This window comes from Crocodylus siamensis, chromosome 8, assembly GCF_052110815.1.
Source record: "Crocodylus siamensis isolate JL-2025a chromosome 8, ASM5211081v1, whole genome shotgun sequence".
Taxonomy (NCBI): Eukaryota; Metazoa; Chordata; order Crocodylia; family Crocodylidae; genus Crocodylus; species Crocodylus siamensis.
This window is the reverse complement of record NC_143402.1, coordinates 15002045-15020671: the sequence shown is the minus strand read 5'-3', so window position 1 is coordinate 15020671 and position 18627 is coordinate 15002045. Positions and strand designations below refer to the sequence as shown.

The window sequence follows — 18627 nt, the reverse complement described above, 5'->3', positions numbered from 1 at the left end:
TGGAGCACAAATGCCATTTCTCTGGTTTGGGAAAGATAACCTGGATGACATTTTGTACCCAAAAGTTTGTCCAAGATCTTTCCCAACTACATAGGTGGTCCAGTAAAAGATATTACCATGCAAAACTTTTTCTGAATATTCCCTCAACTATCACAGCAACAATAATACTACAGTGCTACTATACAATAAATACTTCTCTGTGTAAGTTTATGTGCCTGTTTTTAATCTTTCTGCCTACAGGCTTCATCTGGACAACCAGGTCCTCCAGGTCCCAAGGGAGAAAAAGGGGAGCCATATTTTACAACAGATGGTGGTATCCGGGGGGCTCCTGGTGTGATAGGACCTAGAGGACCTTCTGGTATCCCAGGAACTCCAGGCCAAGATGGTCTCCCAGGCTTGCCAGGTCGACCAGGACCTCCAGTAAGTTCATATTTATGTGGCAAGAATCAAGAGTGCTTCAAAACTATGATGTGGAGGAGAAGGAATTACAGGAAAAAAGGTGACTTGTTAGTCATGGCAAACCCTGTTACACGTCACCAGAGAGTTAAAACTTTTCACTATATTCATGTACTGATACAGTATAGAAAGATTCCCTTTGATGTCTTCCTAATGAGGGAGACGTGATCATGCCAAGTAATTGCTCGTATGTCTGGAAAGGAAAGCATAGCTCACAAACCCTGGGTTTGATGCGTCTCAGCAGCAGCACCTGCTCTAATGTTTTGGTTAGAGAGTGACAAGTCTGGGCTGAGTAAAGCAGCGTACAAATTCCAGTGCTAAGTTTAGGTAAAGCACTCCCAACTCCTGGTTGCCTTTGCAAGGGAACAGATGAAGAATTCTATGCACTCCGTAAGGGACTTGCCTATATTACCATAGCAGTTACATGTAGGAGCTAAGATATTATTGATAGTAGTATAGAGAGGGAATGGAAATATGTTTATCAGTATTATGGGCCTGATTTTGTTCCTCCTGGGGTTTCTGGGTACCAGATTGTATGCTTTGTTAGGCCAGCTACCTAGGGCTTGCTTATGCTACCACTTACAATTACAATTATGTGTTCCCACGTAGTGTCTAACTCAATGCTGAACTGCAAGGTGCATACGCTGTATGAGTTTTTAAAGGATTCTTACTTTCTCTGAAAACTTTCCAGCCACTGCTCCCACAACAGACAAAGTGAAGCCAGGGAGATGAAGGTTACAAAGTGGGAGTCAGATATGGGCTGGAATTCGAAGTACCCATTTGGATGATTTATGTGTACTTGCATGCTGCTATACATGTTAATCAGAACACTTTGTTAAAAGAAAAGCCATTCTAAAGGCTGCCGTCCTCCCAGGAATTTCTGTCATCTTCAGGATTAATAATAGCTGCTCTGCACGGCTCCAGTTATTCTGCCATGAGATAAACTCTGTCTGGGAGTCTGAGTGTCTTGCAATTTTAAAGAGACAGGTTCTACTTTTGTTCTGTATTTTGTCATTGGTAAAAACAAAAGATGCTGCCTTCATAATTAAATCAAATATTAAAACAAAAAATGTGATGATTTGTTTAGTTAGAAAGAGATTAATAAGCAAACAAATTTCTAAATGGATACTACTACTCCTGGGGCAAACATAATGCATTGCTCAGTGTTTTATGTAGTAATAATTGTCCTGCAGTTTGAAATGGCAATGACTGCTGAATTTACAAGATTTCCATGCACTTTCTGAAATGCCCTTGAAACTTGCTGCTAAACATTTAGACTGGCGCCTTCCTTGTTAGTACCACAAGGTCAAATGCAGTTACTTGGAACAGCACAAAATAACCAACCAAATTTTGACACACAGTTTGAAATGATGGCAAGGTTCAATCATTCTATATAGTATTTTGTTTTCATCTGTCCCTGTCTTTGCTATGTGTAGGGTGATGACGGCCCAGGTTTTCTGGGTGAAAAAGGTCTGCCAGGATTACCTGGTCCCAAAGGCCGTCGTGGGGAGAGTGGTCTTCCTGGCATTGGTTTCCCAGGTCCTATTGGAGTTCGAGGGCCTCCAGGTGACCCAGGAATAGATGGATTTCCAGGACAGCCAGGTCTTCCAGGTCCTCCAGGTAGGTTTTTCAGGGACTTACTCTTATGTTTAATAGTTTCAGTCTTCTATCAACCAGCTAAGCAAACACTTCAGTCCCTAGCTGAATTCCCTTACTAAATTTGTAAAATAATAAACTGAATGGTGGTTTTTAAATTGATGGTGCATGGTCTGTAGGCTTGTCAGACATTAGCTTGCAGTTCTTGCTTACCCAAGTAGTCCTACTGAAACTGATGAGATTGCTTAAAGAGTATGAACTGCTTGTGTAAATAAAGGTACAAGATTTAACTGCTGTACAAGAACCATTTTTAAACCAGCAGAAAACCTATGGTGATTAGGAGTGTGGTTAACATGAACTTTTAAATAGAACAGGATACTGTATTATCAGTAAGGATTAATTCAGTAGAGCCTGTGCTTTCTGAATCACTCTTTAAAATCGCTGTTTAATTTAATTGAGAAAAGCTTCATATAATAATACAGAGTTCAGTATACGAGAGGGAAACATGTGAAAGAGACAGTAAACAGAAATGCTCAAGGTAACAGATACAGGGCTCACTTTTGACTAACTAAATCCTGGCTATATTCATCAAGTAATATAAATGATGTGTGCAGTTTAAATTGTCCAGGGAAGAAGCTTTCTTTATTTTGGTACATTAAGTGTAACCACACTGCCAGGTACATTTAATTGCCTGATAAGAGCCTCGTAAACTAGGGCTTCTTAGGTCACGGTTCAGATACAAGATGTTGTCTGAGCTCCAAAGGATTTGCATGTAATCTTTTTGCTAGAGTTTGGAGAATGGTCTTGCAAGCAAATGCTTGTACAGAAATATTCCCTATTTCTATATTTGAATGTTGGCTTTTCAAAGATAATTTTAACCAAAGCAATATCTTTTCTTTTTCTGCTACTGCTTTTTAATATGTTTTCCACTTTGTGTATATTTAACATTCTATTTTGGTAATACTTACCATATTAGTAATACAACTTAATATATTCACAGGCATAATATCACTGCATATGTATTTTTCCCCAAAACACAGGTCACTGCAAAAATGACATTTAACTGAACACAATTATTCTTCCAGCTACAGTCCAGGAGCTAAAGCCAATGTGGCAAGTTTACTGTGTATATTTAAGAAATGTCTGTGAATATGTTTGGCCTGTAGATTTAAAAAAAAATGCTTTCAGTTCTGTGGGTTTTCTGACTTTGTTTAACATGTGCTCCTTTGCTTGACTGGTATAGGTGACTGCTGCTGCGGTGAGGAGGTTGGTAAAGGAGTCTTAGACACAGAGGGAGGTGAGAGCTAGGCCTCAGTGGTTGCCAGAATAGCAATGGGAAGATTGCTGTTCTTCCCATCATTGCACAGACACAGACATACTGAATGGCATATTATTATAGTATCACTGTCACCCTTGGCTGTTGTAACAGGCTGAGTTATAGCAACCAACATTGGCATCCCACTGGAACTTACCAAATAATTTTTCCACCAGCCAATGCTATGTGCTAAATGTCAAAAAGTCTGCTAACCCATAACTATATGCACTTATTATGCCTCTGCTTATTAAAATGTCTCTTACAATGGCTAAATCAGATTATATCATAAAACAGCTGGAAGTAGAATGCTTCATGCACTGACATGCACAGCATCATGAATACTGGGGATCGTGTAAGATGTACCAGAATTCAGTATATTATGAGTGTTTCATCGAAGCCTTGCTAACAATGAATGGCTTTTTGTAGAAGAGTATTTTTAGTCAGACTATATAGAAAAAGTGTGAATAAGTCGTTAGCCAACTCAATTTACACCTTCACAGAGATGTGTGAGAAAACTGTAAGTAAAACATGTCTTCACTGCTAGGAAATCATTTGCTTCTGTTACAAAGATCCTTTGATTTTAAGTTTCATCTAGCATTAAAAGATGTGGGAAGGAATAACTGCTGATTATGCTACACACATTGGAAGGCCTTATTTTGAAGACAACATTTTTAAAGAGACATTGATCTATTGAAGTTAGCTGGTCAAAGGCAACAACAAGGAATTTAAGATTGCATAACATGCAGTTATAATGGGTGAGAGTTTTAAAATATACATTTACTTGTACATCTGAGTAATCCCTACTCAAGTGAGTAGTGCCACTCACTCTTTTTAATTATACAAATTGCCAGAAATGCCCATTTCAGACAAGTAAGGACATGGAGTGTGGGTAAAAAAACTTCTGACTTGCTTGTGGGCAGTGTTATGAAATTGCTCAGAAATGTGATTGGATTACTCATTTATCACTTACCGTTAAGTCCCAAGGACCTTCCAATGTAGTTTTAATAGATTTGTTTCACCGGCTTTGGGATGCCATTGTCTGCATTGTAATAACATATAGCATTACGGAACTAGAAAACACTAAGCCCTGCTCATCTGATCGGGCTATTAGACTCCAGGATTCGGTAAAAAACCCTATCATTAATTTATTACCATCACCCTTCACTTACCACAAATAAACAAATAACCTTTCCATTGTATTATCTACCTGCTGTAGGCAAGTAGCATAAAATATTGAATGGTGTACTGTGCACTGTAATTTCCTGGAAGTTCACATCAGTGGGCCCATAGAGCCATGTGTTTTGCATAGACATATTAATTAAACTGCCCTTCCTGTGCCAGATGCTGCACTGGATTCTCTCATTTTCAAAAAATGTCATTCCTCATTCAACCATGACTGGAGGCAATGTCAGAAATGGATTTTAATTTGCTTTATTTCAAAGCTTGTGGAATCAGGCTCAGGAAGGCAGAATGCCAGATTCTGGGCAGTGGGAGCAGTTTTTAAGAGTTTCTATGCTCTAACAATTAACTTATCCAAATCATCTCTTGTTAAATATACCTCAGTACAGTCAGCACAGTGAGTGTTATGGTGCAACAATCAGGTTCTCCTCTCTCTCAGCCTCTTTTAAGTAAAAATTAGGCTGGTGTGAGCTGTTTTACCATGTAGAGTGAGCAATGGCTGTTTTTTTAAGACAGCACCAGCATGAGAGCAAAATGAGTCACAAATTAAGTCTTATCAAACGGTGCCTCACTTCAAAGTAAAAGTAACGAAACAAGCACTGACTTTTGGTCCTCCAGAATCAAAGCAGAACATCTGATGTTGTGCATCATGATGTACATGCACAGCAATGTCCCAAGCCCAAGTGTATTAGCACCTGTCAAAGGTTGACTTCTGCCTGTTCAGCAGATCTCATTTGCTTTGCTCAGTTCTTCATGCTGAAGTCATGATCTGTCACCAGCTTCAGGAGCTTCTGATTAGCTAGCATTTGTGATTGGGGGGTAGGGGTTCCCTCTTCCTGACCATGTGAATCAAAATCCCCAAATCATTGAAGTATTCTGTCTCTGGTTTGGATGTGACCCATGATTCCAGAATTCCCTTGAAATAAGCTTGTTTCACCGGGCCTTTGCCAAACTCTCTTGATAGCACTCCACAGGGTTTTGGTGAACAAGCCCAGTTTAGACGCAACCAATTTTAAAATCCGTTAAGTTACCATTTTTATTGGTTTTAGGACATTTAGGTTGCCCTAGTTTTTTCCTCTGTTGCAGCTTGAGACCATTGATCCCAGTCTTGTTCTTTACAGCCACAGAGAAAATGCCCATCTCTATCCCCTCTGTAATTGTCCCTAAGGTATTTGAAGACTGTTATCAAATCCTCCCCACATTTTCTTTTCTCTTCCCCCAAACTAAATAACTCAAGCCCTTTCTACCTTCCTTCAGAAATTATCTCTCTAATTTTGTTGCTTTCCTCTGGACTCTCCAGTTGGTCCACATCCTTCTTGAAATGTGGGGCCCAAAACTGTACATAGTACTCTGAGGGTGAGGCCTCCCCACTACTGGATAAGTGCAGAAGAATTGCTTCCTTTATTTTCCAGTGACGTTGCTATTAATATAACCCGATATAATACTGCTGGCTTTTTTTTACAACTAAAGCATACTATTGGCTTGTATTTAGCTTATGTTCTACTGTAACCCCTAGGTCCTTCTCAGTACTGAAGCCTGACCAGTCACATTCCCCATCCTGTATTTTTGCATACAATTATTGTATCCCAAGTGTAGGATTTTGCACTTGTCCATGTTGAATTTCATCTGGTTGATTCTGAACCATTATCCTAATCCATTATGGATCCTACTCCTATCCTTCAGAGTGCCTGAAACTGTGCCCAACTTGGTGTCATCCACAGATTTTCCAAGCATGCCCTCAGGCCTATCATCCAAATCATTAATGAAAATGTTGAAGAATATCAGACCCAGGACAGGCCCCTGGAGAACTGCACTTGATATCTCCTCCCAATTAGACTTTAAGCCATTGATGACTAGTCATTGAGCATAATGATCTAATCATTATGTAACCACTTTAGAGTGCCTTAATCTATGAGAAATGGAAGCTGTGGAATGAGATTTGCAGCTGCTGATTCTTATTTGCTACCTAATAAATCAGCAGCTGAGCCACATGATGATTTTTCAGACTGACTGACTGACTGCCAATAGGAGAATCCTGTGGACTTCATGGACTTCATAGCTATTAGAGTGGGAAGGGACCTCAGAAGATCATTGAATCCAGCCCTCTGCCCCAGGGGCAGGAAGTCAGCTGGGGGTCTTAGGATCCCACCAACATAAATATCCAGATTTCTCTTGAAGGCATTCAAAGTAGGTGTTTGAACCACCGCCAACGGCAGGCTATTCCAGACTTTGGGGGCTCGGACAGTAAAGAAGTTCTTCCTTACGTCCAGCCTGAAAAGGTCTTGGAGAAGTTTATGACCGTTCGACCTCATCATCCCTTGGGGCGCTCTGGTGAACAGACGTTCCCCCACATCCTGGTGAGCACCCCTGATAAACGTATAGGCAGCCATCAGGTCACCCCTGAGCCTGCGCTTTTCTAGGCTGAAAAGTCCCATAGCTCTCATCCTCTCGTCATAAGATCTGTTTTCCTGACATCTGATCATGCATGTGGCTCATCTGTGGACTCTCTCAAGCTTCTCCACATCCTTTTCGAATTGTGGAGCCCAAAACTGGATGCAGTACTCCAGCTAAAGAAGCAGAATTTGCAGAGGAACTGCTAGCTCTAGTTTATACCTGTGGAATGGCTCAGCAGAAAGAACAAACAGAGCAAAGGCTAAGATTGTTCACAAAAACAAATCTATGTCCCAGTTTTGGCTCCTATATTGATATTTTATTTGAGGTGTATTTTATATAGTTAAGCATCCAATAAATACGTTGTCTGAAGTTCTGATCACCCACTAGCTCCCACTAGCTTAAAAATGAACCGATCCCTAGACTGTAAGTTATTTGGGGCAGGGACTTTTCAACGTGCATTGTACAGTCAGTAGTATAATTTGGTCTACATTAATGTTTATGGCACCAGAAACACCTAGTTCTCAGTCCTGTGCCAAACCCAACCTAGACCTCTATAGTTTATCATCAGTGTTCTTAAAGCATCTCCGCTATTGGATATGATCACCCTACAGTCCTTTGCTGAGGCAGCATTGCACGCTGGGAGATGTGAATATGCTGTGCACAGTGCTTGCTTTGTAGTCTGTAGAGGACACGTGGGCACTAAATGGTCTGACTCTAATCCACTAAACTGAAAGGGAGACACCTTCACTACATTTTTTTTTTCTAGGTATCACCTTACCCTGTGTTTTTCCTGGAGCATTTGGTAACCCTGGATCTCCGGGCCACCCAGGATTACCAGGTATGGAACTGAGAGTGTTTTACAGTCTGTATCCTCTGACTGGCTGGGAGGATAAAGTCTGCAATTGAATCACTGCTAAACAATAGCTATCACAATAGCTTGATTAAAAGGGGATTGCGTTTCTTCCAGAGTTGCTGGGGTTGAGTCCCACAAAAGCCATATGATCTATATGGGCCACCACTCTGAATTCTGCAACAGTCAGTGTCATTTCAGATTCTTCTCTTCTGTTCATGCAGCTGATCGTGGCTTTGGGGATAGCTAACCTTAGTTCAGTAGATAAGTATTTGAAGGTTAGCTTGGCGGAAGATGGTGTAATTCTCTTGGCAATGATATGAACACATACCCTTAAATGAATTGATTTTCTTTATCTGCAGGTCGCAAAGGCAGCAAAGGATTTCCAGGTATTTCAGGCCAGCCTGGATTATATGGATCAAAAGGACAACTAGGTTCTCCTGGGTTAGTAGGACCACCAGGTGTTCCAGGTAAGAGAGAAGTTCTCCAAGTTCCTTAATTGTCTTTTTAGCTGTACAATAGTTAATTATAAGAGATCTCACATTTTTGCATAAAACAGCCCCTCTTCTACCTGCTTCAACTCAGGAATGGTTCAAACCACTGACCTCTCCAGGTGGAATCACTGTTATTTAAGAGAAGTTTTCTATAGTTCTCCACAACCCACTACCAGGTGTTCTGTGAGCACTAACTTTAGTAGGAAATCAGCTTTTAAGCATCCTCAATTTTGAGTGGCTTCCTCAGTCGCATGGTAGCCCCATACAGTGCTGAGAATCTTCATACAAAGCGTGGGACTCTTCAGGTACTGTGATCTAGCAATAGTTGTAAGTCAGAATACAAAGCAATGTGGCACGCACAACAGGCACAAATTCATAAGGGGAGATTTTTAAATTTTGTTTCTCTTCTGCCTGTCTGTTTTTGTGGAGAAGACTGCAGACTTATCTGACCCATTCCCTGCAGGTTTGTCCAAAGGAATTGAAGAAATTATTGTAGTTGAATTAAATGAGCAAGTGTTTTTTTCCTTCCTGCAGTTTAGCAAGACCACAGAGCAACACTGTTAATAGTGTCATTTTGTTTCATGATTCCCCACCATTGTTGTACCAATTAATTCAAAGACTTCTGAAGCACCTGTTTCACAATGCCTGGTGCTGGCATTGGGAAGCAGGGGTTTCTGGGTAATATCTAGACACAACTGAGACCGATTGGATGAACAAGTGCAGCTACAACATGTGGCTTCTAGCCCTTACTAGTGAGATGGGGGTGATAGATCCAGTTGGCTGTAGTCCAGACACTTAAGTAATGGCTTTTTCATGCACTGGATTGGTATGCTCCTAAAGTAGAAGAAAAAGCTGGTGTTTGTGGCTGTATAAGCATTGCAGCCTCAAAATACTCCTGAACTTCAATTTCATTTAGAATAACTGCATTATTTTCCGTTCTTTCTCTCTATTTTCCTCCTAAATATTCCAAACTTAAGCCTTTCTTTAGTTTTCAGACAAATTTTTTTCTATATGAAACCAAAAAAATATTTGGTTAAACGTGCCAATGAGAGTGGATATTCTTTCCTTCTGCTGTGCATTCTGTTGGCTTCTTGTTCAAGGCTTTCCTGGGATCCGAGGAGATCAGGGCCCACGGGGACTTCCAGGACTTGATGGGACAGATGGCTTACCTGGAAAGGCAGGAACCCCAGGATTAGCAGGTGCAAAAGGAGCCCTTGGTGAAGTGTTTGATGCTGAAAGTGGAGCTCTAGGTGAGCCTGGGGTGCCTGGATTCCCAGGAGATAAAGGGCTTGCCGGGGAACCTGGATTTCCTGGACTGAAAGGTGAGCACCATTGCTGTTGGTTTATAAAATTTTACACTTCCTAATACATGTGAGAGTCCAGTTTTTCTATGTTTTGGAGCTGCTTTTAGTTCTGCGTTTACTGAGAAGCTAGTACAACTCTGAGATTTTTTAAAATGAAAACATTACAGCCCTATTCTCACGGTACAGTCATGTCCTGACTCTGTTTCCAGGTGTGGATGGAAGGCCAGGCTTACTGGGCATTAAGGGCGAACAGGGTAATCCTGGCCTTCCGGGCATTGTTGGAGTGCGAGGACCTCCTGGACCCGGGGGTCCATTTGGCATTAAAGGAAAACCAGGGACAGTTGGAACAGTTGGCCTCACAGGATCACCAGGTATGTAATGTCTTTAGTAAATTCAAGCACCATGGTATTAAGCCAGATTTTAATAGAGTTGCCATGCTAACCTTGGTTACTTCCCAGTGCAAATGGATGGGTATAACTGAGTGCAGGATTTGGGCATGTGGGTTAGACCTCTCCCACCTGGAAATGGGGCCATTATGGTGCTAGCTGTAAGTGGGGTAAGAGAGAGTAAAGCATCTTAAACTTACCATGATTTTTCCATGACCAGGACTGTCGGGCACAGGGTAGCAGTGGCGCTTGCTATTGGTTCCTGACCCAGAAGTTGTGTCTGACTTGTGGATCATAGTGTCCTTATTTGCGAAATGACTAGCTAATAATCTTCATTTTCCACTTTGTGATTTAATTTCTAAACTATAACAAATCATTAGACAGTGACTCTTCTCAGAAGGTGAAATCCTCCTGACAGCAATAGGCTGAAAATCGCTGAGTTTCTTAATACAAATGCTATACATTCTGTATCACCTGGGGCACGGGGAAAGACCACTATGATTCTTCTTTCCTTAATGGGGGCAAAAGGCTCTTGATCGGAGTGGGCAAAATATGGTCTGTGGGCTGGATCTGGCCTCCACTGAGTCTTTGTCCAGCATGTGGTGGGTCCTCTCAGTCCCGCCTGACCCAGGCACTGTCTGGCAGTGGCACGTCCTGCTGCCCCCTGTGCACGCAGCAGAGCTGGGGTGGCTCCACAGTTGGACTGCCTTTCCAGGCAGCCTGGATGGCAGTGGCTCCTTCTAGTTGCTGCCACTACCGCTGGTCCCAACTCCACGGTACCAGCAGGGACCCACACTACACAGCCTTGACCCCATACTTCCTCCAGGCTCACCTGCCTGGCTTCAGCAGCAGCAGCATGGGACAGAAGCTGCTGCTCAGCGCAGGGTAAAAGCTGCTGGCAGTTTGTGAAATAGCTTCTAGGAGCCAATGCTGGGCTGCCTAGTGGTGGCAGCACAGAGCAAATACAGGGCAGCCCAGCGTGGTGCAGACTCTGGGAGGCTATACCAGGAAGCAGCAGCAGCAGCATGGGGGAGAGGCCGCTTCTCCCCCAGCACTGAGCAACAGCTTCTGTCCCATGCTGCAGCTTCTGAGCCTGGGCAGGCAAGTCTGGAGCAGGGGTGGAGCATGCGGGGTCGGGGTGTGCAGCGCAGGTCTCCACTGGTACCGTGGGGCTGGGGCCAGTGGCAGCAGCAGCCAGAAGGAACTGCTGCTACCTGGGCTGCCTAGAAAGTCAGTCCAGCTGTGGAGCCACTCCAGCCCTGCTGCCTGCCCAGGGAGCAGCAGGATGCACCACAGGTGGGCAGTGCAGAGTGGGTTGGGTCCAGGCTGTGCAGGGGGCTCCTATGCACGCCCCACCATACTTGTAAACCCCACAACCACACCCTCCCCCATACACAGTCATGCACTCCACAAACACTGCACCCACCCACACCCTCCCTCATACATACCCACGCACATCTGGGGGGAGCCCCATGCATTGCTACACACATCCCACCACACACAAATGCAGCGATACCCCGCCACAAACCCCATACCCACCCACACACACACCCACACATCCCCACAAATACTCCCCCACAAACTTCCTTTACCCATCCATCCATATCCATATACAACCCCACATCCCCACAAACACACACATCCACACACACACCTATAGCCCTCTACAAGCCCCATACCCACCCAACCTTACCCTTCTACACTTCCCCACCCACAGTATACAAGAGTAAGACTTCCTTTTGAGCTATTATGCAATCATCTCCATATACGCAACAAAACACATACAAATTATGACAAAAACATTTTTTAAATAAAATCAAATGATGCTATTGTCAATGTTTGATTTTTTTAGTATATAATTTGATTTTTTTCTGGTTCCGAGATAACAAACGACCTTCCCAAAAGGAGTACTTCTGGTGGCAAAGGTCAGGGGTTAGGGGCTGGGATTTCTGGTCCCAAGATGGCAACCAGGGGGCAGGGCACCTCGTCAGTCTGTGGCTCTCAACAGCTCGCCAAAACTTGTTAAGCAGCCCTTCACTCTAAATAATTGCCAACACCTATCCTTGAATGTACTAGTGGTTCTTCGCTGTACTACATGGAATCTTCCCTTATAGCATCCTCTGCCTGTTTTGGGGCCTACGTGTTTAGTAGAAGAGGCTGGTCTGTAAGATACTTTACAGCAGGGCAGTCAAACTTCTCGGCAGCTGGGAGCCACATGCCATGCAGGTTGCATACCAAGGGGGTGGCTTGCCATGGTCTTCCACTGCACTGGCAGCCCAGCTTATCCCAGCCCTGCTTGCAGCCTTACTCCACTCCAGCCAGGCACACTGTGTGGGCAGCACCCCACCTCCAGGCTGCATCCAAAGGAATGAGGGGAGTAGGTTGCAACCAAAGGAGCAAGGGGAGCAGTGGCCAGCCAGGAGTCTGTAGGCCACATTAGCCTGTTGCAGGCCACATGTGGCCCGTGGGCCGCCGCTTGGACAGCCTGCCTTACAAGATGACAAAGCTGGAGACCAGTGACAGCAGAGAAATGAGATAAAGTACATAACCTCCATGTTAGCTGAGATGACCCTTATAGAGCGAGTGCTGTGTAGCCATTGCATTTTAACATGGAAGTGGCTTCTGCTTTTGTACAGCTTCATATTTTGGGGTGCTTTGCGTTATGACTCCTTTGCCTTTTAGTTGTTATTTTTGTTTTAAGCCCCCAATTGGTAGATGATGAGCGCCATGCAACTTCAGTTTTGCTGCAGTATTCTTTCTGAGTCATTAATTTCTTTTGTAGCCTTGTGCTTTCTGTTCACATATTTTGTCTATTTTTCCTTCGCCATGTTTCTATTCCATTTTCCATCAACTCTCCATTTCTGATGTCACACTGTTTGGTTATGGGTTCTTCACATAGGCTGTCAAGGTGAGAAAATGCACTGTAGCATAAAAGCTCATGGACTAACAGCCTAGCTTTTACTGCTACACGTATTGCATTGACTATAGGTGATACCCCTTATTTCTGACTATACCAGGAAGCAAAAGCCATTGTACTAAGCATGCTCAGATGGTAACAAAACAGGTCCTGTAAGGGAAAAAGTCTTTATTCTTAGACTTCAAGGACTTTTTTTTTCTTAAGTTAAACAGATATTTAATCCCTTGTGTAAAAAAAATTTAAAAAATCAGGTTGTACCTTTAAGTGCTTAAGTTCGAGGGTGCTGCAAAGCTAGTCAGTCTGGTATTTCTGCTTTACATGACATTTCTCAAAAGCTACCTGATTTTTTTCCTTTAAGTTATATCTGAGCATTCTCTTTTTCGATGGTTTGAGTCTTTAATAAAAAAAAAACAAACCCAAATGCTTGCTAGGCTGCATCTAAGAACATTCTGAAATATTTAAAGATACAATTGAGCACCCATGGTTTTAATGTTAACCCTGGAGATGCCGTTATCATAACACATTCAGGAGCCGGTTCCATTACTCTTACCTAGAGATCTAGTATAAAAAAGTAGCAGCATAACTGCATAATGTCATGCTAATGTGAAAAGGAAGCTTGTTTATGACCAGCCACTCTTCAATTGATCCTTTGAATGACCCAGAAACCTGTGATGGGGACTAAGCATTGGCAGTATGGATGTTCCCTGTTCCATGCTCTGGTTTGCTTCCTTGATGTTAAAGGTAAGATCTACTGACCACTTCAGTGGCTGCTGAAAAAAAAAGCCCAAAATAATTTATAAGGGGTTTCACTCTTGCCAGTTGTGTAGTGATGTAGGCAGTAACCCTTTTAGGCCTTTTATTGTTAGATGACTAATGCTTTTGCATTTCTAAACTTTATGCCTACTAGAAGGCTGCATGTAACATAATTTTAAGGTCCATCTCATATTAAATGCAGTGCTATGTTTAAAGCATTTGGAGAACCATTCACTGAAATGAAGTTTGTGTGGTAAAAGCCATTGAGTTTTTACTTGTGTTGATTCAGGGCTTCCTGGAGCACAAGGACCGACTGGTGATGCAGGTCCCCCAGGCCCTGCTGGTATGAAAGGCTTCCCAGGTCTTGATGGTGTTCTAGGACCTCCTGGAGAAAGAGGATACTTAGGGCCACCTGGGCCTTCTGGTGGAGATGGACGTCCAGGCTTCCCCGGACGAAAAGGTACATGTATGAATTGGCAAATAATGGCAGTTAAACCATTACATTCAGCTGCACATTCAGGAATAGCAGCATTGTGATGATTTTAGACCTGGGCTTGTCAGGAAAAACTGTAAGTTACAGGGAATTTGTGTTGGAATTTGTTTCACTGCTAGATCAGTGGTTTGAATGAGAATGGGTTGGTCATTCAAAGTTTGCTGCTCATTAGACTTGCTGAAGGAATTCTGAGTCCAGTTCCCAGCATCAGCCATGTGGAAATCACGCTCAAGCTGGTATTGTTAGCAGTGTGTGACCTAGTATTCAATCTATAGGTAATACTAACACAGAAGACGATAAGACTTCTGGAATAGATACTGGAGAAACAATATCAGGAACACCAAACAGCTATATGTTGTGTTATCATTTGCTTTAAAAGATTAAAAAAAAAAAAGCTTTAAAATGCAGCTTATCTAGTCACAGACTAATGATACAGCAAGACGTTCTTAATAGTCCACTTCATTTTCTCTAGGAGAGAGATGACCCCTTGATGGGGAGAATGACCTGTGTGTATATCATGGATTTTCAAAATTTGCCCTTTTCTGTAGGGGAAACCTTTGTGGGTTAGTCAGATATTGCAGTTTCACATAGAAGCACTGCTATGGTGGGAATGAGTATGATCTTTAGAACGTAAGGACAGATGCAGAATCAGAAAAGTCAAGACAAAGGTGAAGAAAAAGATTAATCCAGTGATAGGACAAGGGTGCCATCCTAGGGGAGACAAAGTGAAGCACACAAGCTGAGAAGAAAGTAAAATGTCAATCTCTTTCCTAGCCATTCAGAGCTGAAACAATAGTTAGGGTATTTTGAGAGTCCTGTCTTTTTTGGGGGAGGAAGGTAGCAGAGATTTTATGTCAGAAGTTGTTTCCCTTTCAGTCAGATGGCTTTTTTCATCTTAGTGAGAATAAGACTAAGGTCTCAGCAGCAAATTTAGGAAGGTACTGATTCCATGAGAGCAAATGAAGACGTACCCTGGAAAAGGAGCCACTGAGGAACCACTACTATATTTTGGTGTCCTGACTGGTCACACTTTCCTAGGAGACTGCAGTCCCTTCTTTTGCCAGTTAGATTAGTATGAAAAATCCTTTAAAAGACTCAGTTTCTTGCTTTGTTTCATAACTTCTTTCCCTACAGGTGAAAAGGGCTCCCCTGGTCTGATTGGCTTCCCTGGCATGCCAGGCCCATCTGGCAGCCCTGGGCTGAGTGGTTTGAAGGGAAGCCTTGGTACAACTGGCAGGAAAGGAAATGCTGGAATTCCTGGACCTCCTGGTCAAAAAGGTGAGCTCTGAGAAACTAATTATGGTTCAACGTCTGGGTTTTCTGTAGCAGGTTGGGTGAGAGCTGTCTGATGTGTGCACACCTAGCTGTTCTTTCCCCATTCTCCCATATTATATGGTAAGGATGCAAAATCCACTGGCTTGGTTTTCAGCGTCACTAAGTTCCCACATCTCAAGGCTTCATTGGGAGTGGCAGCATTGAGGACAGCTCATCTGGCCTCTCATCTTTGTACCCTCTCATTCTAGAAAACCTTCTCTTGTGTGAACTGAACTATTCTGATTTCTTCAGGTGACAGGGGTGACCCCGGTCCACCTGGTCCCCCTATTCTGAAGCCTCAAGAACTGGTGCTGGCATTCAAGGGAGACAAAGGAGATCCTGGGTTAGCTGGACTGGAAGGATTCCCGGGACCTAGAGGTATTTCGCAGCACTCAAGTTTTAAGGGAAGGTTTCCAGCCTTAATCCCACCCTTACAGGTGACTGGGAAGGGATGTGCTGTCCATCTGGCAGTATTATATTACTCTCTTCATATTCCAAAACAGGCTGCCATGATTTTGTCTTAAAAAATTGTTCTTCACACCTGCTCTTTATTGTGTAACTAATAGAATCTCTATGTATTTTCAGGTCACATTGGAGAGGCACTTCATTGGCTGCCCTCAGTGGCTCTGTATTGACATAGTAATAATATGTCTTTCTCTTTTGGGTAAATTCAGGTGATAAAGGATTCCCTGGAACCCGGGGGAAACCTGGTCTGCCTGGTTCACGTGGGCTACCAAGCAGGGAGAAAGGCTTAGCAGGTGATCCAGGTCTCCCTGGCTCCTTTGGACAACTTGGCTTTCCTGGACAGAGGGGAGTAGCTGGTATCCTAGGATTCCCAGGAATGCCTGGGGAAAGTGTAAGTAGGCATCATTTTCTCTAAGTGTGCTTAGAAAAAACCCTGTGTTCTGCTTCCGGAATCATATTATCAGCAAAATCGGGTCTCTTCTGGAAAGAGCTGATACTGATAAATGAAAGGTGGGATTGTCGTTTTTCTCTAAATAAGCATACGTTACTTCAGTGTTACCCTACAGCACCCAAGTTGCAGGCTGTAAGAATGAGCATAAGCAAACAATGTTATGATTTTTATCAGGGTTCAGAGGGTATCTCGGGAGCACCAGGATTCCCAGGGACTACTGGCTCCATTGGACCAAAGGGTAAGAAGTTGCACACTAATTTCCATGCCTCTTTCAAGGGAACAACCCAACACAGGCCATAGCGTCAAAGACAACCAAGGGGGAGAGCATGACAAGTATTTGCAATTTTTTTGCTTGCTTGGATGTACGTTTTCCAAGCAGCTTTCATACCAAAGAGGGGATGTGCCTTAGAATGCAGTTTTGTGGTCCAGTCACTGCTCACCAGAAATCTTCTGTATTGAAACCTGCTCTGTGTATCCCTTCTCCCCGCTTTTATTTAGTTCACTAAAAGTCCATGCAGACTGGGGAAGAGCTTTTCAAATGTCCTCAGCTCTGCTTGTGGTAATAACACCATACAGTGAGGAAAGCCTTTGCAATAGTTAACAAAAATAAAAACTTTATTGAGGTTACAGATGCATAAATTAGTCCACATAACTTTGTGGTGCCAACACATGGCACTCTTTATATTAAAAACCTACCTGCTTGCCTAGACAAAGCGTAGGTGTGCAGGCTGAGATTTTCAACTGAATTAAGCTCGTGACTTCAGTGGGATATTCGGGGGGAGTTTGGTACCTAAACACCTTATGCTTCTTTGAAAATCTTGTTCATAGCACTTCTCTCTAAAACATGTATAACAGCACAAGAGGTGCCCAAATCTCTACATAATCAAGAACTACAGAACTGAAGGGCAGTTTTTGGAGTTATAAACCATAATAAATCCCCATGCTGAATGTTTACCTTACTGAAGCATTGCAATTTTGAGTCTAAAGCCAGTGAAACTATTAAAAGCATTTTCTCTATCCTAGGCATCCAATTTAGCTTGTCCGTGTTGAGTAAGTGAAACTGACCTGGTATTTTCAGGAGTAGAGGTTTGAGTAACCCCATAAGACTACAATTTAAGAATGAGGCGGTTAATTATGAAATGATCTGTCAGCAGAGTGGAGGCCTGATGAAAATACATCACCTCTTTGCCTTTCCCCAGGTGATCGGGGGGAGTCGCTTGGAATTCCAGGTGAACCAGGAGCTAAAGGAGAACGAGGGAATCCTGGATTTCCAGGTAAGGTAATTATTGTGGATTTGGGGGAGAAAGGCTTGAGGGTTTAACCCTGAGCAGAAATGCACAAGTTTGCAATTCTCCTGTCTGAAAGCCAGAATCAAGAGGGATCTTTTCCTGCAGCTGAGAGAGGTGTGGTGTAGAAGCTGGACCAGGCATGAGCCTGGAAAAAATAGACTCCTCACAAAAATAGGCAGATACTGATCTTGTCTGTCATGCCCCACACTAAGAAAGATGTTAGTTTATGCCAGATCGATAAATAAGAGCTGATGTATTTATATTAACTCTTTATATTAACATTATGTTATTGTCTAATGTGAATTATGATCGTTTTTTTCAAGGTGAAAGAGGGAAAGAAGGACCAAAGGGAGAACCAGGATATCCAGGAAGCACTGGAACAAATGGGCTTAAAGGAGTCCCAGGGGACCTTGGCCTTCAAGGACCACCAGGTACCACAGAGTGCATAGCAGTATTTGTTATCTTCTCTCTCTTCACCTCACCTGTGATAGGGCTGGCTGCCTCACTGTAGCAGAGGTGTCATCAAAAATACCTTTCCATAAGACCCCATGTCATGTGACACTCTTTATTTCCCTCTGTTTCTCATCTGAAATGTGGAGCCATGTTCTTTAGTAATACGTGTACAGAAGGGCTGATATTTTATTAGGACTTCTGCAAGGCATAGCCCAAAAGGTGCAGCCATAAAGAAAGTGCGGAGGGGAAATGTCAGTTATAGTTGTCATGACATTATCCAGACTCTGAACTGCTTCTGAGGTTGAAACATCTATGAAGTTACCTATAGTCTCCAACTTTCAGTAGCCTCCCCCTTGCTGCCTAGGTCTGGCCCTAGCTGGTCTCAATTTTCATTAAAATTTTGTGACAAGAAATAGAGCTTTCAATGACAAACTTTTTCCAGAAAAAGGGTGTTTTTTACATAAAATGTTGATTTCTCTCCCCACCTTCTACAGCTGAAACAAATTGCATTACTACAT

General features: G+C 42.9%; 1 protein-coding gene across 2 annotated transcripts in view; it reads left to right on the top strand.

Moving 5' to 3' along the window:
* The window catches only part of COL4A6 (collagen type IV alpha 6 chain), a 186241-nt gene that overhangs the window by 152946 nt on the left and 14668 nt on the right, over positions 1 to 18627 (top strand). The window contains exons 22-35 of one of the 2 annotated variants that reach the window (XM_090060070.1): positions 241 to 420; positions 1893 to 2076; positions 3296 to 3349; positions 7707 to 7778; positions 8153 to 8260; positions 9385 to 9606; positions 9798 to 9959; positions 13934 to 14104; positions 15272 to 15415; positions 15704 to 15829; positions 16126 to 16307; positions 16542 to 16605; positions 17567 to 17641; positions 17980 to 18087. In XM_090060070.1, the coding sequence (XP_089916196.1) occupies positions 241 to 420; positions 1893 to 2076; positions 3296 to 3349; positions 7707 to 7778; positions 8153 to 8260; positions 9385 to 9606; positions 9798 to 9959; positions 13934 to 14104; positions 15272 to 15415; positions 15704 to 15829; positions 16126 to 16307; positions 16542 to 16605; positions 17567 to 17641; positions 17980 to 18087 (1852 nt within the window). The remainder of the gene's footprint in view (positions 1 to 240; positions 421 to 1892; positions 2077 to 3295; positions 3350 to 7706; positions 7779 to 8152; positions 8261 to 9384; positions 9607 to 9797; positions 9960 to 13933; positions 14105 to 15271; positions 15416 to 15703; positions 15830 to 16125; positions 16308 to 16541; positions 16606 to 17566; positions 17642 to 17979; positions 18088 to 18627) is intronic. The other variant, XM_090060071.1, reaches the window with a different exon arrangement.